A 27,648-nucleotide genomic window follows, 5' to 3' on the forward strand; every position below is an offset into this window, starting at 1 on the left:
TTCTTAAAATATTTTTCTTTTGTCTTACTTATTGTAAAACTATTCTTGTAAAACTAATATTGTAAAACTATTCTTAAAATAGTTTTGTTGGGAAGGGCAAATCACAAAAAAGCAAAAAAAAAAAAAAAAAAGAGCTCCCTGTTTACAGAGGAGACAGGTGGGCAGAGCCTTCCCACAATGCCTTATCTTTGCATTTAAAGGTGAACTTCAGAGGGAATAGGTATGTATTGTATGACAAAGTAATCAAAGTAATCAGCCTCTCTGATGTTTTGCAGAGCCTAGCTTGGAAAGTACTTCCCCAGAATATGGACTTATGTGGAGAGAGGAGTAGAAAGCAAAAACTAGATAATTTGAAGTCCTGCTTTGGAAGGACCTGACTCCTAGCTTGATGTATTTTATTTGATCCATGTTGCAGTGGAGATCACAGAGGATTTGTGTGGGAAGGAGGAACGTGATCCAAAACTGCTCTTTAAACAAATTAATCTGGCAATGGCACGTGGGTTGGCCTGGAAAGTTGGCAAAATGGCAGGATGTTCTTAGGCCAATGACAGGTAATGGTGAGATGGGTACAGAAGCAAAAAATCCCGTGAAATTCTAATCCACAGGATTTGGATAACTGATTGGATATGCTTTTCCCCAGCAGTAGCTTCCCCCCAACATTCCTAGAGGAAATATGAGGTCAGGCAGAAGACTTTGTTTGAAGGGGACATAAGTATTAAGCTGAAAGAGTTACACCTCATTTTCTTCTGTTCACTTCCCACCCAAGGGAAAGTGGCATTCTCTCTGGAATGGAGCATTCAACTTTGATAGCTCTCTAACTGTTAGGCAGTTTTCACATTGTCTGAAGTATTTTGTACTTGACTGTCAACGGTATCTATGCTTCAAGGAATTAATACCAAATGAGCTGTGGATATTGTATTTGAGGTCTTCCTAAAATACGGTGACACCTTTGATTTCTTTAAATGCCAAATTTTTAACAAATAACTGAAAAAATACCTTTTAATCCCAATGAGCAGTATTTTTTATTTGCCCATCACAGTCCATTCAAGCTGCATCTCTCTGGGTTAGCCTTACCGGTTTGACTGCACTGAGTGGGCTGGATCACTGTTGACCACAATCATACAAAGCTCTAATGTTGATTGTGTGTAGTTTCAGTATCACCCCCACCTTCATTCCATTAGCTTGTGTTTATATTCTCCAGTACTATTTTCATGCTAACAAAAGCATGCAACTAAGTGTCAATTCCATTTATTTGTGCTTTCTTCTGTATTCCAAAACAGGTCACAAGCTAAATTGCCTACTGAGCAAGTAGGGATTGGTAGAGACTTTGGCAAAATGGAGACCACCTGCCCTTTTCTAAATGGGAAGCCACTACTCAGTTCTGCCAGTTGTTTCCCTGATGGAATGAGATCACTGTGTTTCAGTCTTTTAAAGCAGTGTTTCTTCAAGTGTGATCTCCAGACCAGCAGCAGCAGCAGCACCTGAAAACTTGTTTCAAATTCAGATTCTTGGTACCCACTCCCACCTTCTGAATCAGAAACTTGGTGTGGGACACAGCATCCTGTGTGGTAACAGAGGCGTCCTGGTGATTCCAAGCTCACTCAAGTTAGAGAATCATTAGTGTAGTGGACGCTGTGCTGTACCTAATTCCTCTTGAAGACTGATAACTGAGAGTTTGAGTTTCAAGAAAATTCCAATATGGAGATGTTTATTTGATCTTTACTGTTTTTAAAGCATGCAAAACCATAAAAGACTCACACGCTTATGCAAACTAAATCCATTCTGTGTGCTATCACTTCCCAGCTTCTACTCAAGAGTCTGAAAGTGCTAACAAAAAGGATGCTGTTCTGTTGAAAAAAATATATGGATTCTTCCCTTAGTGTATGAAAGTTTGCTGATTCAGACCTAGACAATATTTCCCAAACTTTTTTTCTGATATATTTCTGAGAGCAAAGGAGAGTCAGCGTGTCCCCCTGGGAATCTGAGAGCATATCCTGAAGCAATCAGCTACAAGTACATGATTTTGTTGAAGCCTTTCCTTATACGTTTAAGATTTGTATGAGTTTATATATATTCCATCATATATTCCTATTTGGCTTATAAGTAAGACAATGTGTTAAATTGCCCTCAAGTTTAATTCCTTAATTTCTGCCTACAAAATTGTAAAGAAAATCTCCACCCCAGAAAAATGCCTAATCTACCCAATAAAATGGAGGCACGAAAACAAGAAGTAACCCATAAAAGGGAGGAGATTCTAAGCTATACACAAGAGCAATATGCATGGTCTGTGTACTTGAGTAGAAAATGTCCCTTTTTCCATCTTACTTCCCATCCCTCCACTGCTCCATGTGAGTGACCAAAGAGCATGTACTAAATAATCATTGACCACACTGAGTGAATAGTCAGGAGGCTTATTTTTAGAAGTGCTTGCCACAGGTTTGCATGGGATTTAGCACTAGGGCTTTTCTAATCCTTGCCACATGTGATCACCATTTCATTTCTCCTAAATCACTTCTACAAAGATGGTAGAGTTTTGACATTACATGCCAGCACCAATTGCTTGGAAGTGACTGCTTGAAGCACTGTATTGACAATGATCGTGAATCGAGGTGGGGCATAGTCAATTATCTGTGTCAGCCGTGGGTGTAGGAGTGGCTGCTGGTGGTCCAACTGACAGATGCATGCCATCCCTGCTCCACCCAGCACCAATTACTCATGAAAAACAATTTCTGAGCACTGGGAAGTCTTGCTTAATGCTGTTGAGAAACCAAGTTCTCTGAGCTACAAAGCATCCATTTTGGGGGTCCTTTCAGCCACAGGCATGATTTCAGCAACCTACCTTGTAAAGGGCCATGGTCATCATTGTAAGTATTCAATGCCCATTGGTCTATGTCATTTTTAACTGAGGTACAGTATCTGTCCTATTCCAGCCCTTCAGATTTCGGCTTTTCCCAGACACCTCCCCTCTCCTGTTTCACAAAATGCTGTTGATTGTATGACAGTTCAAATATGACTTTATATGGATCATTGGTGTCTTAATACAATTAGAGGTCTTATCCAGAGGCATTGTCACTCAGAAGCCAGTCTGTCAGCCACTTCCTCTTGAAATAACTCGCAAATCTTTTATATGACAACACACTCTTCTCCTAGGCTCTCCGGCCACCTGTTTAATAATGCACAATCACTAGTGCCTGTTTAGTGCTTAAAGTTTCTGGTACCATTCTTACTTGCTCTGAAATTAATTAGATTTCTCACAATTTATCACATCTCCCTTTCCCTAAGTTCATAGAAAGACAAAATACTTGCCAATCCATTTATAAGCAAAAAAGTAAAAAATAAAAAACAAAAACACAGTCATAAAAGTTGACATCAACATGTTTGATGTTCAGTGTGACAGGGCAGAGCAAGTATTCTTTTTATTATTCCTATTTTTCAGATAAGAAAACTAAGGAATAGGGCGCCTGGGTGGCTCAGTTGGTTAAGCGACTGCCTTCGGCTCAGGTCATGATCCTGGAGTCCCGGGATCGAGTCCCACATCGGGCTTCCTGCTCAGCAGGGAGTCTGCTTCTCCCTCTGACCCTCTTCCCTCTCGTGCTCTCTGTCTCTCATTCTCTCTCTCTCTCAAATAAATAAATAAATAAAATCTTTAAAAAAAAAAAAAAGAAAGAAAACTAAGGAATAGCAATTACTTTCTAGCTGATAAGCACTAAAGCCAAGACTCGATCCATGTATTTTGACAACAAATCCAGGCATCTTTGAACTGGGTTATGCCTTCTCTCCCTTTGCCCAGGCAAACTACCAACAGGTTCTAATCCCTGTGTTCACTCCCATTGCTGAGCTGAGCTCAGTGCTTTTGTGCAAGGCTGGTGTTTCGTAAATATTTGGCCAAAAACAAGCCAGTAAATGTACTCATCTAACCCATTTTATCTACAGAATCACTTAAGATACATTTTTCACATTTACCTGCTTAGAATCCTATCTCAGTTTAAATTCTACTTCATAACACTGTACAAAAAGTAGAATAGGTATTGATAAAATTATTTAAAAATAAGGAGATTCTCTTGTCTCAAAATAAAAAAATAATTTATCAAAGTAAAAATTGGTTACAACATAAGGACTAGAATTCAGATATCCTGACTTAATTCTACTATCTTTCTTCTACACAACACAACAGAGCTTAATACAAATAACCATAGTGTAGTGTTTGTGTGTGTGTGTGTTTGTGTAATGTTCTAGTTCTGGGGGTGCCTGGCTGGCTCAGTTGGTGGAATGTGTGATTCTTGGTCTCAGGGTTGTGAGTTTGAACCCCACCTTGGGGGTAGAGATTACTCAAAAATTTTTTTTAATTAAAAATGTTCTAGTTCTGATTTTGTCAATAACTAAGTGATTCTTAGCAAGTTACTGAGTATCTTTGGATCCCACTTTCCTCATTTGTTAAATTAGGAGTTGGATTTGATGTTATACATAGAGAATTGTGGAATTTTAATGCTGAAAGATACTTAGAGATCATCTAGTTGTACTCCCTCACTTACAGATGAAGAAATTTACAGATAAGGAAAACTGATCTTTTCTAGCTCCAAAATAAATTCATAGGGGAACATATGGGTTCCTAACAGAATCAGCTCTTCTGAATACTGTGACTACCCACTTACCAAATGTGAGATTGTGATCCATGCATGTAGTTTCTCCAGATTTAAGTTTCCTGCTCTGTAAAATTGACGGGGTCATACTAAGGTTCCTTTCACATTTGAAACTTTGAGGATTAAGAAAGGCATCTTTGAAAACTGACATTTGTCTACCCCTGGGACAGGACTCAGAATGTCATGAAGCATAATATAACTCTAGAAAGAAATTAGCAACAGGAACATGTAAAGAGCATCCATCCAAAGGACTCTGATCACAGGATGAATTTGCTCAATGAATACTTAAATTTGAAAATTGTTTGATTGATTTCTTATTTGAAAACGAAAAACCTGGCATTCTTTGCTCTTGGCCCAAAGATACGGAAAAAAGAACCAAGTAAGAGTGAAGTTTTATAGTTAATTTCCTATAGATTTGGATGCTACAAGTCAGAAAACCATTACTAGGTCCTTCTTCCTTAACAAATATCACATTAGAACTAGTCTCAGTATTTTTCCATTGGCATCAGAAGCTTCACAATCTATTAAATATTGTATTCCAAATATCTGTTTACTGAGTTGTTACAAATTGCCAATGGGATAGGAACTGTCTGTCACTTCCAGAGCAATTAGTGTGTGAAAACTTACCAAAAGAAATCTGTCAAGTTTGAATAAGAATAAATATTGCATGGAAGTCCCTAAGGAAATCAAATGAGTGGGATACGTTCTTGCTCATGGCAGCACATGAGAATTTATTTTGTTTTATTTACTTGGCTCTATGTTTCAGAATGTTGATAGCGTTTCATGTAACCCAATGGATTAATCTTTTGCTCTGATAAAAATAGACTTTGGTTCTAAGGGGAAAACTAGAGTATCTGTTGAGTGATAAAACAGTACTGGTTCCTTTCTTTCACATTTTAAGAGCTCTTATTTGCTTCCTGGAGGGAGCACTGGAATGGAAGTATAGCTAAAAGGGCTATTACCTACAGATCTTCCTTGACTTAGGATGGGGTCACATCCCAGTTAATCCATCATAAGTAGACAGTGTGTTTCATACACCTAACCCACCAGCCATCATCACTCAGGCTAGCCTACCTTAAACGGAATCTCACCAGCCCAGGAAAAGATCCAAATTCACATTTTGAAGTATAGTTTCTCCTGAATGCATACTTTCATACCAACATTAAGTTAAAACATCAAAAGTTGGGACCATCTATAGTCTACTTTGCCACTTTTTTGACTCTCCAACCTTATCCTTTCTAGGCTTCAGATTTGTCATATCTTTAAAATAAAGGACAAGTGATCTATTGGATAATTTTTAGCTTTACTGTCCATTTTACCTGCATTGATGTCTCCATTACCATTACATTATCTTTCTCATGCTCTTTCCTCATTGTCCTGGACAAATAAAAATACGATATTTACAGGTAGTGACATTTGCTATGCAGAAAAATAAATTGATATCTTTTATAGAGATGTCCCCCTTTCAGGGGACTCAGCATTTAGCTCAATATGATCTCACCAGTGTACCAGTCAAGACTTTTTGAATGACCTTTGCACTTTAGGACCCAACAGTATTTACAAAGTTCACATGTTCAACTATTAGTTATGATCCTTAGCATAATCCATTTGAGACTGTTTTTGGCAATTGTGGCTTGTTTCTTTTTCTACACCATGGAAAATGGTTATAGTGTTATTATTACATTTGGGGAAGCTTATTACAATTTTAATTCAGCATTTTGTTGCTTTCTATTGTTTAGAGTCACTTAACAATCCTCCCCACACTGAAGCAATAGAGTTGATAATCTTCATATTATACTTAATGTTTCTAGGATGGAAGTCATTGCCATTTGTCCAGGGTTTCCCAACCTAGGTTTTGTGACCTATTAATAGATGTTTTAGAAAAATGGTATGTGTGTAGAGGGGATTGTGGGGAGGGGGAAGATTTTATAATCAAGTGAGTTTGTGTGCTTAAACATAAAATTCTAAAGAATTTGAGGAATCTTGGGATGTTAAAAATCTCTTGCAAGTCCTGAAAGGATAAATTTAAAATTCTGTTACACTTTGTTTAATCTAGGGCTTCTCAAAGTCATTTGATCATGTAACCCTTTTAAATTCGAGATAGGTGGGAAGGAGACAACTTCTATTAACAAAAAAATTAATATTCCAAGGACCACAGTTTAGGAAATGTTGCAGTGTATGCTTAAGGTTGTTTGTATCTTTTGCTAAAGCACTAAGTCACTTATGTCACAAAAGCAGTGAAACCAAAATAATTAACTTATTTTTAAATAGCCAAACAGCGTGTTAATTGGGTATGTTTTTTTACTTTTACTTTTAAAATGATTAACTTATGATTCAGAGTGCTTTCACATAAAAGAATCTTCACTATGGAGACTCTTAACTATAGGAAATAAACTGAGGGTTGTTTAAGGGGAAGTGGGTGGGGGGATGGGGTAACTGGGTGATGGGCATTAAGGAGGGCACATGATGTAATGAGCACTGGGTATTATATAAGACTGATGAATGACTGAACTACCTCTGAAACTAATAATACACTATATGTTAATTAATTGAATTTAAATAAAATTAAATTTTAAAAACAGAATCCTCACTACATACCTGTATCACATTTACTATTATCCCCACTTGGTGGGTTAAAAGTTGAAAGTGAGGGCGCCTGGGTGGCTCAGTTGGTTAAGCGACTGCCTTCGGCTCAGGTCATGATCCTGGAGTCCCGGATCGAGTCCCGCATCGGGCTCCCTGCTCAGCGGGGAGTCTGCTTCTCCCTCTGACCCTCTTCCCTCTCGTGCTCTCTGTCTCTCATTCTCTCTCTCTCAAATAAATAAATAAAATCTTTAAAAAATAAATAAAAAAAAGTTGAAAGTGAGAATGTTTAAATGGCTTTACTTATGTAATACAGGTTTGAATTTTGGTCTTTTTTTTTTTAACTCCAATTAGAAAAATAACAAAGTAGATATCTTTTTTTTTTCTGATATCCATGGTCCATACAACTTTCTAGTTGCCTTGTCCCACAGGATTCGGAGGTTGCTATCACTGGCCACTAGCAACAATCTTGAAAAATGTCTTTAGAAAAAGAAAATACATTTTCGTGTATTTGATTACAACTTTCCTTGGAGAGGTGTGGGTCGATTAATATTGTGCTGGTAAATTACTTTATAGCTTCTACCTTGTGATTTTGGAGATGCTAATTTATACTTAAAACTTTCCTATAGCTAATTAGGGGATAGGCAGTGTTCTCCTCATTGTTTATGTGAGAAAATTGAGATGCTCAGAGATTACTTGGTTTGCCCAAAACTCACACACAATATTGAGTAAATAGTACACTGTACTGTGCTGTTTGCCCTGTTGTTCGTTAAAACCTCCTGTTTTTTATGGAAAAACTATCATGCCAATTGAACTTCCCCACAACCTATTATAGGGTCTTTCCTCCCCCAGATTTTAGTTTCTTGAGGAAGTGACTAGCTTGCTGAGAAACACTTGCTTATTTATACTGAGTATCCTCTTGACATCAGCATGGGGTTACTTGTAATTACAGGCACATGTATAAATAAAATGATTAACTATTCTCATATAAACGTAATTATATCTCTCTAAAATAATACATGCGGAAATGCTATAATCCAGGGATAAAGGGAAAACAATCTGCATGACCCCTCCTATGTATGTAAACAGTGGATTATTAAGGTAGACTGTTTCCTGTTGCACATTTGGTTATTGAGGTCAATTACATTTAGGACTTATCTAAGTATTAAACAACAAAAGTGTCTTTTACAACAATCAGTGTTCTCAATAAAAAGCTGATTTCTTTATGACATTTTCCAAGGACATTGCATACATTTGAACTTTTGCCCTGGATTCTATTAAAGAGAGATGTGTAAGAATTCAGCTAACTGGTTCTGAAACCAGAGTCTTCTTTTGCATCTAGCTGCTCCCCCTCATCCACCGAAGTAACTTTTGAAGATAAAATGGGGCACATTAACTAATCAGTGCCAGTGGCTAGTCTATTACTTCTCCAGCTTTGGACAAATCTGGAGATCACACTTTAAAGGGGAGGAATCATGGAATGCCTGGAGCTGAAGAAGTTTGATTTCCTTGGGGCACTGTAGTTCACTGCAGCAAAGCATTTAAGCTCACTGTGTTTAGGACTCTTCTCTGAAATTGAAAGCATGGGATCCCATGTTCATTCAGAAAGCATTTATTTACCTAATTCTTCAGAAAAATTAGAACTTGGAAACAGACGTTTTCGGGTATGGCTGCCAATCACACTTGTCCCACTGGCACCCTGGGATGAATAAGTATTTACAAAAAGTTGCTCTTAGACTGCTATTTCACACTCCCTTATGAATATGATAAATTTTTCAGCCAATGTTTTTAAATACACATTTACATTTGGGACCAGTCAACCAGTCAGTCAGTGTGTGTTTAGCAAGTATTTGCTGCAATACTAAACCACCATCTCACTCAAATAATGGTTCAACCTCACAAGTAAGAAAAGAGTCAGAATTAGCATTGATAGAGGCTTTGGGAGAAGAATAAATTGAGACTCAGGAATTATTCTGTCCCTCAGTAGGGCTAAGAGTTTGAATTAGTTACTTTGTTGCTCTGTGCCAAAGTTTCTCAGTTAATAGAAAACTGTAAAATGCATTGAAAACCAAAGTGCTATGCAAGTATGTGGCACTGTGATGCACTATAGTGATTATTATCTATAAAATGAAAGAAGTTATCTAAATAGTTTTTCAGGGTGGCTTCCAGCTTTACTATATCAAAATTATAGACTCTCTGGGTCTGTAATTTGAGCACTAGCTCAGTAAGTATTGCATAGTACTTGGCACATGCTTAGTAAACTATAAATGCTTATTCCCTTGACTTAAAGAGGTTGGACTTCTTTTAATCAACTATCAGTGTATCTTTTAGTTCTCTTGAAATAAAAATCTTCTTGACTGACAGTACGAGTACTGGTAAAATGCTAAAGAGATTATGATTACTCCCTATTTATATTTAATAGCAGGTTGAAAAAGGATCATTGGGCAACAGTGTGAATTTCTAACTTGACCAATTCTTTCATGAATACAGTAGCGTTCCAATGCCAGAAGACATATTTGTAATGGTGATTTCTTTGCTTTCAGAGCTGAGCTATGCCTGGATCTTCAATGAATACCCTTCCTATCAGGATAACCGCCGCTTCGTTTCTCAAGAGACTGGGAATCTATATATTGCCAAAGTAGAAAAGTCTGATGTTGGGAATTATACCTGCGTGGTTACAAATACAGTGACAAATCACAAGGTCCTGGGGCCACCCACACCCCTAATACTGAGAAATGATGGTGAGTTTCCTAAGGGTTTTTGTTAATTCTGTTTTTTGTGGTCCCGTGTTGCATGTGAAAAATTGTTACATTATTGGCACACAAACCCTGATAGCCTAAATTAAATGTAAGAAAAGTTCAGTACGTTTTACATTTGGTACCTATATTTTCTCCATTTGTGTAAGAAATAAACCCATGAATCCATTTTGGAAAACTAATTAGAAGTTTAATTGCTAATCTCAACAGGAATGGAATGTGGATTTAGGTAAGTATAAATAACAAAGGAATCTATTTCTTGTTCTTTTTCACTTAAAATGTGTACACAGGCAGCATGAAGTGGAAGGTTGAACACCTAGGTCATTAATCAATTCTATGGAATTTAATATTCAGTGTCCAGAAAGAAGTTTTAAATTATTCAAATAACTTCTGGATTAATGATACTAATGACCTAGTTCACACCACAGTGAAACACAGGAATATCAATGCTTACTTGAGAAATAAGTTTTAATTTCCAACAATTTTGTAAAAAATATTTCAAGAAATAGATGAATTTCACCTTAATTATCTAGATAGATGGCATAACAGTGTATGGTAATTCACCATGTGCTTTTCAAAGATAATCCTATTGAGTTGTATACCAAAATCTAGTACCACTATACCTTTTCTCCACTCTGAGTATTTATATGTATTCTCTTCCCTCTTCTTTAAATGCTTTTCCTTCTCTGAGTCTCAGCCTTTCATTTGACTGACTTATACTGGTCCCTTCCTTTTCTTCAAGTATATCACTTTCTCCAAGAAGTCATCTCTGCCTGACCCCCCTCTCCACTATTCTGCATCAGATGCCTTCTCTATAAAGTCCAATAAAGCCTATTACTATCCCCCAAGAACTCTTCATTCTGTATTACAGTTACCAGTGTGAAACCTGTCTCCCTAACTATAAACTTGCTGTTTAGAAACACACGCACTGCCTTGATCACTAGTATATCTGAAATAACTGAAACATAGATGCTTCTTAATAAATATTTATTGAGTAAAAGAAAACAAAGGCATAATTAAGTCTTTTAAGAATGGCCAACATGAGGGGTTGGGAGGCTGGGTTAGCCTGGTGATGGGTATTAAAGAGGGCACATTCTGCGTGGAGCACTGGGTGTTATGCACAAACAATGAATCATGGAACACTACATCCAAAACTAATGATGTAATGTATGGTGACTAACATAACAATAAAAAATTTAAAAAAAAATGGCCAACATGATTTAAGCAGTCATGGGTTACATGTTTCTATTCTTTCTGAATTCCTTTCCCATCAAGTGCACATTGGAACCTTCCATTATGAACAGGAATTACTAGACTCATTACACAGGTGAGGAAACTGTCAGACAAGAACATTAATAACAAGCATTTACTAGGAGCTTGCTATTTGCTGGGGCTCAGAATTTCACCAGAATTATTTCATTCAAACCTCAAGCAACTGTATGAGGAATATCCTCTTTTATTTTTTATAGACGAATGAACTGGGGCTCAGACATGTTAAATAACAAATCCCAAAGCCACACAGCTAGCTAAAAACTAATGGCTCCAAGATTCACACTTGGCTCCCATGTCCTATTGATTCCAGAGTCTAATATCTTACTTAACTCCTCACTCACTACATTTCATTTCATTACACGATGCCACCTCTTATCTGAATTTATACAAGAAAAACTTGACAAATTGGCAAATTCAAGCCTGGAACTCAGATTTCTCTCCAAATATGTCCCTCTTCCCTTCTGTACTGAAGGGACTTTGTACCCAAGTGGGACTGTGAATCTGAACCTCCCAGAACGGGGTATTTGCGGACAAACCAGCTCTGCAAAGAGGGTCTGAGCATCCCCTTACAACATGCACAATACTATGCAATTTTTTAGCAGATAATGTAGATTTAGATTATTCCTTTATTTGTTCCTGCATTTCACATGTATTTGTTTTGTACTTACTGTGTGACAGACACTACTCTGGTGCCCGTGGACAAGAACGTTAGGGACCTGTCACATTGCACTTATATTCTCCAGGAGAACCCTGGTAAAAACAAACATAAACAAAAACAAAAAAATACTTGGCATGCTCAGGAAGAAAAGAGCATGTGAGCATGGTTGGAGCACAGTGAGCAGAGTGAGGGTGTTTTGAGTTGAGGTTGGAAAGGAATCAGCAGCCAGATCATGTAGACCAGGGAGAAGAGACCGGATTTTATCTCCAGTTCAACGAGAAGCCCTAAGAGGATTTTATTCAAGAGAGTGATGTGTGTTTTTTTTAAAAAGTTGGCTTAGCTACTGTGCAGAAATGGACTTCATACAAGTGAGAGTGGACACTGGCTGTCCACCTGAAAGACTATAAAGAATTATTGGCAATAATTCAGTTGGGAAATGGTGGCAACTTGAACTAGGGAGTAGCAGCAGATAATAGAGAAGTGGATAGATTGAGGATACAGTCTGCAGATAAAGCTGTCAGGACTGGCTGAGGCACTGGATGTGGGAGGCGTTGGAAGAGAATGTCAGGGATGACACATAGATTTGTGGTGTCACAACTGGGTTTATGGGAATGCCGTTTACTGAAATGGTTTTACTGAGCAGATTTATAAGGGAAAATCCAAAGTATTATTTTAGTCATTATTTGTAAAGCCAAAAGCATGACTTCTCTCTTGGCAAGAGAAAAAATTATTTGTTTTGCACTTCTTGTCCCATCTCTCTATCATAATACTCCTCTGATATATTCACATGCTTATCAGCTTGCCTTCTTCCCCCCCTTGCTGAAATTGTGATCAAGCACAGATCATCAGTTCATCCAGCTTTGTTCTAGGGAGTAGCACAGTGCTTGCCAGATGACATGTGTTAAATTAATATGTTGGAATAAGCTGAATTATATGAAATAAAACTGAAAATTTTATCAGTTTAAAGAGAAAAGTAGGCAAAGGACCATTTTGTTTTGTTTTTTTTCCAAAAGCTATTGATGCTCTCTCTCCAGACCTAAGGATGAAGAACCTTTTTCAAAAGATGGGCTCCACTGGCGTTGTGTACAGAATTATTTAAAAATAAATCCCTCTGACCTCTGCTTATAATGCACTTATGCCAAAATGTCTGTTCAGTGGTGTTATTATCCATTCAGGTGTGTCCAATCACAAATGTAATGAAATATTGATGAAGTGCTAAGACACAGCCCAGGAGACACATTGCACAGAGTTGCTAGAAGAAACAAAAAATCAGGAACACAAGAACTCCAGAATTACCACGGACACCTCAAGTTGCCAGCAACTTTGTCTCTTGCTTAGCTTTTAGATATAGCTTGACTTGTCTAGTATATCTTCATCAAGATGACAAATGTTTTTTACTAGAATATTTTATCACAAAATTAGCAGAATAAGGATCTCATTCTTCAGCAATTAATGCCCATTCATTCTTAATTTCCATGAGAGTTGCATGGTGAAAATTCATAATATGTCTTTCCCATTTAGGCTGGAGTATATAAAATGGATACTTGAACTATATTACTAAGGACAAAATAGGTTATTTAATTAGCTCTTGTCTGGAAATAAGAGAAAAGGGGAAATATAAATCAAGAAGAGATTGCAAAATAAAGATGACATTCTTGTTAAGGTCTATTCTATGAAAATGAAATCAATAAATTATCATTCTGCATGATCTTGTATTTTGCGACAGTATATTAAACTGATAAATACTAGGTTGTATAGAACTTGTACAATCATTTTGTTAACTGAAGCACTCTCAAAATTTCGCATCCTCCTTCTGCCTCCGAAATGTGAATAAACAAGGCAACCGAGTCTGTTGCCTGAAGTGAACTAATTACCATGGCTGGTCATTTTCCCTGCAAAGTGCAGATGTAGTTTAAAGAACTAGATGTCCTCAATATTCAGCTTATTCCCTTGAAGTTCCAGCTAAGCAGTTCTGGACTGTGATTCATTGTTTCCAGCCTGAAAGGTTACAGTGAGTCATAAAGAGTGAACAGTGACGGTTGACTCAAGTCCTGATAGACATCAAATGTGATGTGTCCCATGTTTATCCCACTGACCCTATTGAACCCTTGCCCCCAGCTCACCACGGTTCAGCAAGACTTTGCTGTTTATGTTCCCTTCCCACCCCCACACTCTTCACATGCTTACCCCTTCCTGTGGCTCAGATCATTACTGAAATGTTCGGCAGGATGGTTTGAGGTAAGCCCTGAGGACTCTGAAACCAGGTCCCCAGGGTGAAATTCGGTTGTACCACTTACTAGCTGTGTACCTTGGGACGTCAGTTTAGCCTCATTTCATTCTGTTTTCTCATCAGTCAAGTGAAGATGATGGAATCTAGCTCAGAGGCTTATCTTCTGGGTTAAATTACAAATAGAGTGCTTTGATCAGTGACAAAATAAAATGCAACACCAGTAACCTCCTTACCTAGATATACTCAACAAATTATATTTTTTAAAAAAAGATTACATAGGCAATAGATAGTATTATCCTTGTTTTGTAAAGTGTTATGTGGATGATGACAGAGAAAGCTGGAAATACTACTCTCCAAAATGTTCACAGTGTTAAACTTTGAAGTGTTTAACTTTCAGTGGTAAAATGTTCAATTCTTTTTTTTTCCTCTTTGCTTTGTTGTATGTTTTCATTTTTTCTACAATGATTAGAGATATTTTGAGTTTTTAGGAATATATTTGGTAAAAGGGTTATTTCCAGATGATTGGCCCTATAAGGCGTCAGAGATTATCCAACTTTTTATCTTTATTCTTTGGGAAAGGAGAGAATTGAAGGCCAGGGGAGTAAGGTGAGGAAGAATCAGGGTCAAATTCCCAGTGTTCCGTCCCCATGCTACTTAACTGAGTTTCATCAATGCTGTTTGGGGCTGTAGATTAACAGATTTGCCTTGTTTCTTTTCTGCTATGATTTTTTTTTAAAGATTTTATTTATTTATTTGACAGAGAGAGACAGCGAGAGAGTGAACACAAGCAGGGGGAGTGGGAAAGGGAGAAGCAGGCTTCCCGCCGAGCAGGGAGCCCTATGCGGGGCTCGATCCCAGGACCCTGAGATCATGACCTGAGCCGAAGGCAGTTGTTTAATCAACTGAGCCACCCAGGCGCCCCTGCTATGATTTTTAAAAATTTTTTGTATTGATAGTTCTCCTAAATAACTGTGTGTTGCTATGTAGTGAGTAGGAAGTATAAAATTGAGTTATTAGACAAATGTGAGAGAATTTTATATCAGAGTTTATCTAGATATTTTGAAATCTACGTTGGAAAATTAATATAACTTGTTATGTGGGAAGTGCACCTGTTGCTTAGGTACCATGAAGAAAAAAGACTTAATTGAGAAAAGTATATCATAATTATTTTTATGACAGCTACTAAAGTAGTCTCTGGATCAATATTAGCCAACTGCTGGTTATTAATGATGATGAGCTTGCTCTATTATGAGGTTCCTACACAGATTTCAAAGAATTGTCCCTAAATTTCTATAAACAGAGGTAATAGATTACACATAGAGCATTAAGTACAAGGGAAATCATAGATTTAGATGATAGTTATAATGGCTATTTCTACTGTATTTAATCACTATCCCTGACTTCCTGTAAAATGGCTAATGAAGAGAAGAATTAGCAGAGATTAGTACAATCTTGGGAAAATGAGGTCATGTCCATGAGGATGTTTATGTACATTACATACACAGGTATATAATTGAGCAAGAGTTATTATATGACCTTTGCCTTTTTTCTCTGTTTTCCTTGAGGCTGGCTGGGGATTAGTTTGGCAGTTCTTTGTCTTGCTTATTAGAACCAAGACAAATTTTAAGTAGTTTACAGCCAGTGTCTGCCTGATGGGTCCATGCTTTGTATAGTGGATGTTAAATATTTTTGAATATTATCCCCAATTAGAACTCTAATTACAAGAAATACTAAGGAACGGGGGGGGATGGTATTTATCCTCTCTGTGTTTCAAAATCTCTCTCTCTCTCTCTCCCCTTCTCTTGGATATACATTTATAAACATAGATGTGGGTTATGTTGTATAAATGTATATATGTTTATATACACTAGATATATTGTCTTTGGAAATTAAAATGTAAACTTAAATATTTAAAATTATGTTCTCATATATAACCAAAATAACTGGAGATATTTTTCTAAGTTCTCACTCATTTTTCTCAGCCTAATTTTATATAGCCATGAAAATGCTGAGCATGGTGAGCACTGAAGCATTTAACATTCTCCCCTGAAATTAGCGTTAACCCAGTGGACAAAAGACTAGCTGATAACCTCAGCTTCCTGCAGTTTCAGAGCAAGGAGGACGGAAAGAGATGTGCTGGACATAAGGTTGAGAATGTCGCTGATCGGTGCCAGCCAGCTTTGTCTTTTTTTGCTGTAGCCTCACCTGGGATGCAGTGAAAGGGGGACAGAACTAAAAGTCAAGAAGAAAAGAAGTCATGAAATCTGGGCTGCAGTCTCAGATCTACCACTAATTCACATGACAAAAATCATGCCATTTCTTTGGTCCTCAGTTTTCTTAGCTATTAAAATGTGTGATTTGTAACAAGTCATATCTGAGTTTAAATTTAGTTATCCTCTAGGATTCTAGCCACAACTCTTCTATACTACTTTACTCCAATCCCAGTATTCACACAGGCCAGGTAATATCTGATGCTAATCAACAGATGCTATTCATTGGCTCGGATTTCCTCCCAATGCTAGCACATTTGTGTCCTAGCACAAAAGTAGGTGCATGCACTCTTTCTGACCAAAATGGTCATTTGTGAGACTTCGCCTCTGTTGACCATTAGTGGCTCAGAAGACTACATCCCCCTTAAAGTTCCAAATTTAAGACCAAAGACTAAAAAATGGAAAGGATAAAACTAGAATATTGTAGGATATTTTACAATATAGATGCACTATAATGTATCCTCCATTATGATATGTCATCTGTTCGTAGTAAACATTTTAATACTGCCCCAAGCTGGATTAGAACCTCAAGTGAACATTAACAACCACTGTTTGTCTTCATAAACAAAGCAGCTTGATTTCTTAGCCACTTAATTAACCTTGTGGGATCAGATCAAAAACTCATTCATTAAGAAGATCTTTTTTGATTGTAAACTTGACCTACAACCTTTTATTGATGACCTAGCATGTAGACTAGCAAGGATGACACTTCTGCCTGGCAATGGGTAGAAATACATTCTTCACTTAGACATATTTTTATGTTACTTAAGATCTAGAGTTTATAGCAAAACACTTTGCTTTATTTTACTCTCACTTCTAATTTCAACTTTTGTGTGGCTTTGTCACAGCAATCATGTCTTGTTTTTAATTCTCTAACAACATCACAGTTGAGGATCTGTGGGCGTAAAATGTGTTTTATGAGGAGACTATCTAAATGACTAGAGGATGTGAGATATTTTGCTAAACTGCCATTGCTAATCTGATTTAATAGTGTCTTAATGGCTCTGGATATTTTGAAGCCTTGACAAGCTTAGAAACTTGGCAGTCAGCTTTAGACCTCTAGCACAGTCATTCCATTTCAGGTCCATGGGGGCCAAAGGTCTTGGATGGTCATTTAGCTAGTCAGTTAGGAAGCATCTGTTAAGTATCCATTGTGTGTGGTACACTATAAAATAAAAAGATGTGATCCCATTCCCTGGAAACCTGTAGTCTTAGAGAATTCCAAATTAATGAAGTGTCTAAAGTTTCATTCTTACTAGAATCATTGAATTGAGTTCCAGAAAACACATGTACAGACAGAGGGATTTTGAAATGAATAAGGGGAGTAGGGGTATCTAGCCTAAAATAGAGATGGCTTGGGGCATTCATTTGATTATGCATTTAACCAACAAATATTCATTGAGTACCTGTTGTATCCCTGTCACCAGGAATGCAGAAGTCTGTGTATCACAAATTATATTCCAGCTGAGAGGCCTAACTGCAGTCTAAGGCAGGAGTGGGGCCGAATTGGGGGAGAGTGAAGAAGTAAAGCTGGTTCATTTAAATTTCTTTTGTAATAAGAGCCAACAAGGAGCAGTGAAGGGTGCAGTGAGATTATGCATATAATCGTGTCTTGGATGGGAGGAAATCTGGCCTGGTGTTGGGGATCAGCCTAAGTTTCCATCAAGAGTTGAGGAAGGAAAAGAATTCCAGGCAGTGGGTACAGTATCTGTTTAAAGCAGGAATCAGCAGACTCCCTCCTATAGGCCAGTTCAGCCTGTGGCCTGTTTTTGTAAAAAAAAAAAAAAAAAAAAAAAAAAAAAAGTTTAACATTTTCTCCATAGAAATGTTGGGTATTCTTAGTTAATTCCTAAATTCTCTATAATTTTTGTTGCTATTGCAAATGGTTTCTTATTTTTAATCACATTCTCTAGTTAGTTATTGCTGATGTACAGAAATGCTATTTTTTTGTGTGAGTCTACATTTAGCAAGCTTGCTGAAATCTCTTGTTAGCTCTAATAGTTTGTCGATTCTATCAGCTCTCTCAAACTTGGCTGTTTTTCTCATTTCCTCTAAGCCAGGGGTCAGCCAACGAGGGCTTGTGGGCCACATAGCCCACCACTGTTTTTATAAATAAAATTTTATTGGACTCTAGCCATGTCCTTTTGTTTACATATTCTCTGTGGATGCTTTCCAGCTATAATGGCAGAGTTAACAGAGACTGTATAGCTCACAAAACCTAAATAAAATCCTTGTTCTCTGTCACTTTACAATCAAACTTTGTCAAACTGACAACATGATAATATCTTTAAATATATGAAGACTTTCCATCAAGAGACTTGTTTTTTGTGGCTCCACAGACTTGAACTAGGACCAACATGTACAAATTAGAGGGAGAGAGAGAGTATAATTCAAGGCAATATGAAGAACTTTTTAGTAGGCTGAACATAAAAGTACTTACTCAAAGGAAGATGAAAGCTGGTTTTCTTTCACCTTAAAGAAGGTGACCTTATAATTAACTGCCCAAACTGGAAACTTAGCCAATTACTTCAGCATGTCAGGTAAACCAGGACTGTTATAGTCAAGCATGGATACGGTCACTCTACCTTTATCGGAGATAGCATTCTGGAGTAACTCAAGTTATCTCTACACTTTAATTATTGAGAAGGAAGGAAAGAATTCAGATTTAAAGTTAAAACATGCTTATTTTCACATCCTACAGATTTCTGAGGATGCCTAAAACCTAAATTTAAGAGATGATGTACAACCTTCAGCTTCCTTACTCCTCCTCTACAGCACTGGGGGAGTCATTGTTTGGATAGTTGTGGCCTCAAATTCAATGGAAATCCATCTACTGGAGGGTGGAGAGTGGTAGAAGGGATTCCTTGGATGGTCCCTAGACCTCACAATGTCTCCTTCAACCCAGAGCAAAACAAGTCTTTTTTAAAAGAGCAAGGTGTAAACTCAGCCAAAGGGATATGTAGGACTAATGAGGTATTTCCAAATATTTTTAGCTTAATGAACTACACATCATATGACTTAGTCCAAAAGAAAGTCAATGTGGGAACTTTTCATAAGATGATTTTTGCAATTTCTTCTAGCAGAAAATCCCACTCTGTGGAAGTGGGTTTTAAAAGTCCCTTCTGTGGTTTAATTTAGCAAGCACAGATTCCAGCTAAGGCAGGTGTTGGCAAAATGTTATGGCACTCAACTCTGCAAAGTGGCCTCTTTCTGCCAACACAGAACTCTGCAAATTGTAGTGAAACAAGCATGGTGTGTGACTGATTTGTCTTTCATATTCTGTAATTTGCCAGTTATTTTGTTAAATTCTATGTTCTTATAGACATCAGCCTTAATGATTTTTTAGGTTTCAAAAGGGGAACAGTCATTGCCACAAGGTCATATCCAGGGTCCCCTGGGCATTGTCCCCAGTAGGGTTCCATTACTAATACTCTTCCAATGACTAGCCCACAGGAGAGTCTAGTATTATTGTGTTGTACTTTTTGCTTTGACTTAACATGTCATGGTTACTACAGAAATTCTTAAAGTATACTCTCTGGACCAGAACCTTCAACATCACCTGGGAAATTGTTAGAAATGCACATTGTTGGGCTCTATCTCAGCTTCCTAAATCAGAAACTTAAGCCCTCCAGGTGATTTTAAGGTTGAGAACCACTAGTTTAGAAAAAAAAAACAAAACAAGGAATTTCTAGCCATGTCTTCCTCAGAAAGTCAGCTCTTTCGTTATTCAGTAAACAGTCACTGCCTGCATATGTCACCATGAAAGGCACTGGAAAAGAGTAGCCTACAGGTGTCATAAAGATAACAATCAGGTGTGAGTTATCCACTTTGTGCTCCCATTGCTAGGCACAGTGCATTGTCTTATGGTTGGTGTTACATGAATATTTACTGAATTACTCCATCGGAATTTAAATATAGCTAAGCCTTTGACTCCTGAGGACTCTGTAGAGTTTCAAGTACTGAACTTCCACTATGGTTATGGTGGGTCTCTTACTCCCGAATGGAAAATGTTGACATGCATTTTAGTGAATTGAGACTTCTATTTTTCTTTATGTTTAAAATTGTAGGTATAAATGTCTCTAAAACTGAAAGCAAAGGTTGTCTCTGTAGGCAAATTATATCATGAAGGAATGAAATCATGCAAGAGAAAGGGAATATTACAGAGATTATATATCCTGGTTGATTCTGACTATATGATATGCACTCTTTATTTCTACTTACTTTGGTTGTATGGACATAGCTAGGCCTTTATATCTTCCCACCTTTTAAATAGTTTGAAAATGGAAAAAGGGTCTGGAGCAATTCCATCAGTAGCCTCTTTCTGCCGAATCATTCCGCAAATCACCAGAGCAGCTGTAGACCAATTAAGTTAGAAAGTGTACAGGTGGTCAGAGGAATGACTTGAAAAATGTACTCTTGTTTTAAGGGACCTTTTGTTTCATAAAAAATAAAAACGGCAATAGCTTTTTAAATTTAATGTAGAAAGTAAAGGCCAAAATAGTTAAAATGAAATAAACAGTCAAATAAAAATATAGCTTGGGCCAGATGTAACCAAATTAAATGAAACAGTTCACAGGTGCCCACCTCCCCCCAAAATGTTGATAATACAGTTGGAGAAAATTGCTTCCTTCATTTTTTATGACTTTAATACTAGGACAATCTTTATATATAATGAAAATTCTTTAAACATCATGAAAACCATGCCATCCCATCTCTGATCCATATCTTTATGTCCTATAACTACTGCTATAAATCCAGATCAATCTGTAATATTACTAACTCTGTTACTTTAATTCTATAGCTATAAATATAGATCAGTATGTATCAACCCAGAAATCATCCGTATGATCACCTAAACAACCTAGAGCTCATTTTAGAAAAACACCTGGTATAAACGAGTAAACTCATACAAGAAGCCGTGATGAGATACTTTAGAAATGACTTCCATGCCTGGAAAGAAGTACATGTTTGACTTAATGGCTACTATGTGTCATAGTATAAGACCCATATTCCTCCATCTTTTCCTCCCTTCCACAAAATTCCTACTGATCACATTTTTTTTTCATGTGCCTGGTACTGAACTAGGATTTGTGAGGGCTACAGAAAAAAATCAGAATTCCCATTCCTCCAGGAAATGAAAGCTCAAAGAGATAACATGTATATAAATAGCTATAAAGATGATCAAAAACAGTAATGTTGTTTGAGAGGGGCCCAGAATTTTATGTGTAAAATGACATTATTTATATGGCAGGAGCTTTTTAGTACCTATTAAGTGAAGAAACAATGATAGAAACTAGAGGTACATATGAAAAAGGCAGGCACATTACTTGATGTCATGCATTTTACAATCTAGATGAAATGACAGATACTAGACTCATGAATAAACAAGATGATTATGAATTGTGATAATTAACATAGAAGAAATAAGATGTTAGTAAAGAATAACATAGGGACTTATTTTAGATAGTGTGTTCAGAAAAAACTTCTCTGAAGGAGCACCATTTGAGCTGAGACATGTAGCAAGAGAAAAGTCATCCATGTAAAAATCATGGGGAAAATGAGAAATGAAAGACATTTCCACACAAAGACTTGCATGCAAATGTTCTTAGAAGCATTACTCCTTATAGCCAAAAGAGGAAGCAACCTAAATAAATGCCCATTAACTGGTATTATGGGTTGAATTGTGTCCCCCCCAAAAAAAGCTATGTTGAAGATGTAACCCCCCAAGTACCTCAGAATATGACCTTATCTGAAAATAGGGTCTTCTGGGTATAATTAGTTCAATGAATTCATTATGGATGATGGTGGGTCCTTAATCCAATATGACTGGTGTCCTTGTAAAAATACAGTAAGACACACAGAGAGAATATCGTGTGATGACAGAGGTAGAAACTGGAGTGATGGACCTGCAAGGCAAGGACCATGAAGGATTGATGGCCACCAGCAGAAGCCAGCAAGAGGCAAGGAACGATTCTACCCAGAGTGTCAGAGGGTGTGGAGCCCTGTCATAGCCCTCATTTATGACTTCTAGCCTCCAGAACTGTAAGAGAATAAATTTCTTTTTCTTTAAGCCACTCACTTTGTGTTACCTTGTTGCTAATATGACCAGGGAACAAATAAATAACATGTGGAATCTCTATACAGTTGAATACTATTCAGCAATAAAAAGGAACAGACTGCTGATTCATGCAGCAACATGGATGAACCTTGATAACATTTTTTTATATTTTATTTATTTATTTGACAGAGAGATAGCAAGAGCAGGAACACAAGCAGGGGGAGTAGGAGAGGGAGAAGCAGGCTTCCCGCTGAGCAGGGAGCCCGACGTGGGGCTGGATCCCAGGACCCTGGGATCATGACCTGAGCTGAAGGTAGACGCTTAATGACTGAGCCACCCAGGCGCCCCCCTTGATAACATTCTGCCAAGTGAAAGGGTCCAGATGCAAAAGAACACAGAGTGTCTAATTCCAGGTATATGAAATGTCCAGAAAAGGCAGTTCTCAGAGACAGAAAGCAGATTAGAGGTATAGCCTGGGGCTGAAACAGGTTCTGAGGATTGACTATGAGCAGGTAGGAAGGATCATGGGTGATGGAAATGCTCTAAAACTGGATGATGGTGATGGCTTCACAACTTGGTCAATTTATTGAACATCTTTGAATTGCACTTAAAATTGGTCAGGTTTTTCTATGTAAATTATACCTCCATAAATGTGTGTGTGTGGTTTTTTTGTTTTGTTTTGTTTTTTTTAAAGAAGTCAGGGGAAACATTGAGAACTGAGGCAAAGAAGTTTTGTTGCTCTCTGGTCATTTAGAGGCCACTATGAGCTAGAAAACAGGCCAGACAGAGGAGGAAAAGGATCCCAGAAGAGTGGACTTCGAGTCTGAGCCCTCGTATGTAGGAGTTTAGGATGAGGAGAGAAGAGGCCAGGGGATCTTCCACTCCGTCTCTTTATTGCAGTGATATTTCAGTTTCTCAGGAAACGGTCCTGTGAGATATATTTGCTCCGTGGTATATCTTTCAGAGCTGAGTTAAAGAAAACTAGTGTATATGAATGTTTATAGAAAGAGGAGGCAGGGGGAAAACCCAATGGCTGCTGAAACAGCCTTGCCCCTTGTATTTTTTTGTCTCCTCTCCCTCCCACACAGGATACACTGCAATGCAGATTGTTTTGATTTCCTGGGAGCACGAAAGACCTCTTTTTCTCGAAGCAATTCTTTTTTTAATTAGCACTGCTCTTGGAGTACATAACCACACACACAGCACTAAAAGGTGTTAAGTTGTTCCTGCACTCATAGTCATACTACTGATATTTATGGGACGATGAGTCAACCACACGCTGTTGATTAGCAAGTTCAGCAGCTGTGTGCAAATGCTGTCATAAGCAAGCACCACTTCTTTACTGGCCCAGGTTTGTGGCAAAGGCTCAAAGAAAGGCAAACCAAAATTTAGGTGCAAGAGAACTCAGACCGGCCAAAAAGGAAGGAATGGTTTTGTATCTGATTGTGGCAAGCATGGAATTCGTGTATCTGAATCTGGTTTTGTAGTGTTACTCATTGCAGTGGTAAGACGCCATAATAAAAGAGGAATCGTGGATGAGAGATGCAGCCTGAAACACTAACTAGTTTGTTGTAAAACTGAAGATAAACTGCTTGACCCCTTTGAGATTACAACCTTGCTCACAAAAGGAAAAGACAGATCAGGACTGATTATAATTGGGGGAAAAGTGGTTTTGGGTCCTTTTTTTTTTTTTAAAGATGTATTTATTTTAGAGAGAAAGAGTGCAGGCTGCACACTGAGCGGGGAGCCTGACAAGGGGCTGATCCTGAGATCACAACCTAAGCAGAAACCAAGTGTCGAGCACTTAACCGACTGTATCACCCAGGTGCCCCTATTCAGAGTCCTTTTGAGAATAGGTTGCTAGCTATAGATCCTCTCTGTGGTAAGGTGTGCATCCATGGATTCCAAGATTAAAAATGCTCAATTAAATTATTTCAAGGGTCCCTTCCAAATCCAATCCTCCCTGTCATTCTAGGAAAGGAAAAAAACCAAACAGTTATGTTCAACTTTGCACTTCTTTTTTTTTTTTTAAAGATTTTATTTATTTATTTGAGAGAGAGAGAATGAGATAGAGAGAGAGCACGAGAGGGAAGAGGGTCAGAGGAAGAAGCAGACTCCCCGCTGAGCAGGGAGCCCGATGCGGGACTCGATCCCGGGACTCCAGGATCATGACCTGAGCCGAAGGCAGTCGCTCAACCAACTGAGCCACCCAGGCGCCCCAACTTTGCACTTCTGATGACATACCTCATAGCAAACCTAGCTAGACAGGTATGCCATCTGACAGCGTTGATTTTTCATTTTACAAATTAAGGAAATCCCCTTGATTCTTCCCAAACATTGAAGCTGCGGATGAAAAGGATCACTTCTGCAAAATGAGTGGAATTATTTCTCTCTGTCACTGTACCTGTTCTCCTCTGTTCCTTGCTTTTACCTTTTCTTCTGAATCCCTCAGTCTTTTTTTCTGTAACTATGGGAAACCTAAAAGAGAGGTGAAATGGAGGATCCTATCATTTCTTAGTAAGTTAGGTAATTCCAAACTTTATACTGGCGCAGCTGAATCAGAGACCATGCAAAAGGATTAGAAATTGAACAGAAATAAATGTATTTGATCAATTAGAGTAGTGGGAGATGGGGTCAAGAATGTGTTGATAAGAAATAATTGATAAGTCCTTAGTTATAAAGTATGAACTTAGATTGTTAGGTTGTGTTACCTTGGCCACAGTTGTGCATTTTGTAGGGTATGGCAAAGTGGGAGAATATGACCTTCAGAGTAAACATACCATTAGGAAGGTGGGTATAATTTTAAGATTCTTTTCTGTAGTTGCTTCCTACTGTCCTTTTTACATTGGTTCAGAATACAACAATACTGGCATTTGATGTTACCTTCTGTGCACAAATTTATGATTAATTCAGATTGGTGTTGAAGGTGAATGATAAAGTAATTCGTGTTCACAAATTGATTATTCAGATTTTTTTCTTATCTAGACGTAATAGATCATGGAAGTATTTTTTTTTGAATATTTAAAATGTTTCTGTAGTATGTTTCCAAAAAGTAATTTATTTGATTTTCCTGGTGATTAGGACTTTATCTCTCCCCTCCTTTTTTGGTTGATGACTGCCTTAAAAAAAAAAAAAAAAAAAAAAAAAGGTTTTTCGATAAGTGAAGTTGTATGCACAGAGAATTTGATCCTACGCAGACGGTATGGCACTGTGATACAGAATTTCCCCTCGCACTACCTGGGAGAAGAGCCCCAATTCAAGACTGGTTAGAGATAGAACCAGCTTTAAATGAAGAAATTAATTGTGCACATAATGATGTAGGAGAGCATCCTACATTAACAGAAAAACACTTATGTACATTTTAAAAGAACCTCAAAGACTTAGTTCCTTTGTTTATTCACAGGGGTGATGGGTGAATATGAGCCAAAAATAGAAGTACATTTCCCAGAAACAGTGCCGACCGCCAAAGGAACGACAGTGAAGCTGGAATGCTTTGCCTTAGGAAAGTAAGTTCTGGTTTCTCTTCCATCTTGCCCTCCCTTCGGCTGGGGCAGGTAGAGAACTTTATTTGCACTGTTTACAGCGATAGTTTCTGAGGTGACTGAAAAGCAAAACAGGCCTTTCTTTTTGTAATTCTATGTATGCATCTTTGATTCTGCCCTCTCACCGTGGAGAGGGGACATGTAATGGTGCAAGGGGGATTAGGCTGCCACAATTGATGTGGCCACAAAGGAGAAGAGAATGGGCAATTCTGAAAAAGTACTTTGTTCTGTTATTGTGACCTGTAATGTGCATGCTTTCTAACCCAGAATGGCAGGAAAACAATGGTCTTCATCTGAGGTACACTCAAGCTGACTATTTGGGAAAATATGGACTTTCATTCTGGCCCTAGTTTACAGAGGATGCATCAAACTTTTCTTGAATTTCTTTTTAAATGACCAGTCTCTTCTCTCTACTTTGGATTTCCTTCTCTTCTGACTAAAGATACGTAAGATCTTATATCTGAAAATTATTCACAACTTTATTATTAAGTCTGTGGAGTGATAAGCCTACTTGAGATCCCCTTAACTTTTCCATAGAGTATCTCTCAGAGGGCCTAAAGAAAATGAAACACAGATCAGTTAAGATTTTCCCAGTAACCCTGAAAAAAGGGTTTGGCACAAATGATACACACTGTCATCTGAAATGAGAATTTTTAGATCATCTGTGGATTTTAATGATTGATGTTATTCTCTATACGCAACCCCCTCTCTCTGGCTAGCCCATTGCTAATTCTTCATCCTCTCCCTGGGCCCAAATGTTGACTAAGGCAACAACACTAACTTGTGCTCAACCCTGGTATTAGCATCTAATCTGTTTCTGTATATTTTTTGAATTTCACAGCAACCATAGAAGAAAGATGTTCCTTTTTATCATTGATTTTTCAGCTCTAATAAAAGGATTCTTTTGGTTTCCATGTTTTTAAGTCAGGGCAGTGTAAGCTACAATACAATGATAAATTTTTGTATCCTGAAAACTTACCACTTTAAATAAGTAAGCTATGACATATCTGTAGAACTGAACACTGTACAGACATTAAAAGTCAAGTTGTAAAACGACATATGAGACAGAGAAAATACCCATGATTTATTGCTAAGAGACTAAAAGCAGATTGCTAAACAGCATAACATGGCCCCATTTTTTATTTTAAATATATACATTGGGAAACACAATCCAGGGAAAAGGTGAAAGCAGGTAGCTGGATAGGCTAGGTATAAATTTGGTAAACTATGCAAGGTGACACCTTGAAAAATCTTTTTTGGAAAAAGAGCAAAATTCACATCATTCATACTTCAAAGGGGGTATGAATTAAACTCTATTCACAGTGCTTGAATGGCACTGGAATAAAAACAAAAGACCAAAATTGGGCTCCTCCAGTCTACACAGAAATGTTTGGGTATGCATATCCAGCTGCCAAAACACATCATCATTGCCCACTTACGAGCAGGAAGACTATGTCTAAGTACAGTTATTTCTAAAGGCACATATTAAGTGTATATCTCATCAAATGTAAAGGCACCCGTAATGTACTTTTGATAGAGCCCTTTCTGCATTTTGAGTTAGAGTCTGTTGAATTAACTTAAATTGTTCTAAAACAAGTATAGTAGAATTGATGGCTTTAATTTTTTAAATACCATCTCA

The 27,648-nt window shown here is 37.6% G+C and overlaps 1 protein-coding gene across 2 annotated transcripts in view; it reads left to right on the forward strand.

Moving 5' to 3' along the window:
* The window catches only part of CNTN4 (contactin 4), a 952,644-nt gene that overhangs the window by 769,320 nt on the left and 155,676 nt on the right, over positions 1–27,648 (forward strand). For both annotated transcript variants that reach the window (XM_025885702.2, XM_073901561.1), the window contains exons 8-9: positions 9,767–9,964; positions 25,871–25,973. In XM_025885702.2, the coding sequence (XP_025741487.1) occupies positions 9,767–9,964; positions 25,871–25,973 (301 nt within the window). The remainder of the gene's footprint in view (positions 1–9,766; positions 9,965–25,870; positions 25,974–27,648) is intronic.

Source organism: Callorhinus ursinus, unplaced genomic scaffold (genome assembly GCF_003265705.2).
Source record: "Callorhinus ursinus isolate GAN/ISIS: 27379988/994484 unplaced genomic scaffold, GSC_fseal_2.0 scaffold15, whole genome shotgun sequence".
In the NCBI taxonomy this organism is placed as follows: Eukaryota; Metazoa; Chordata; class Mammalia; order Carnivora; family Otariidae; genus Callorhinus; species Callorhinus ursinus.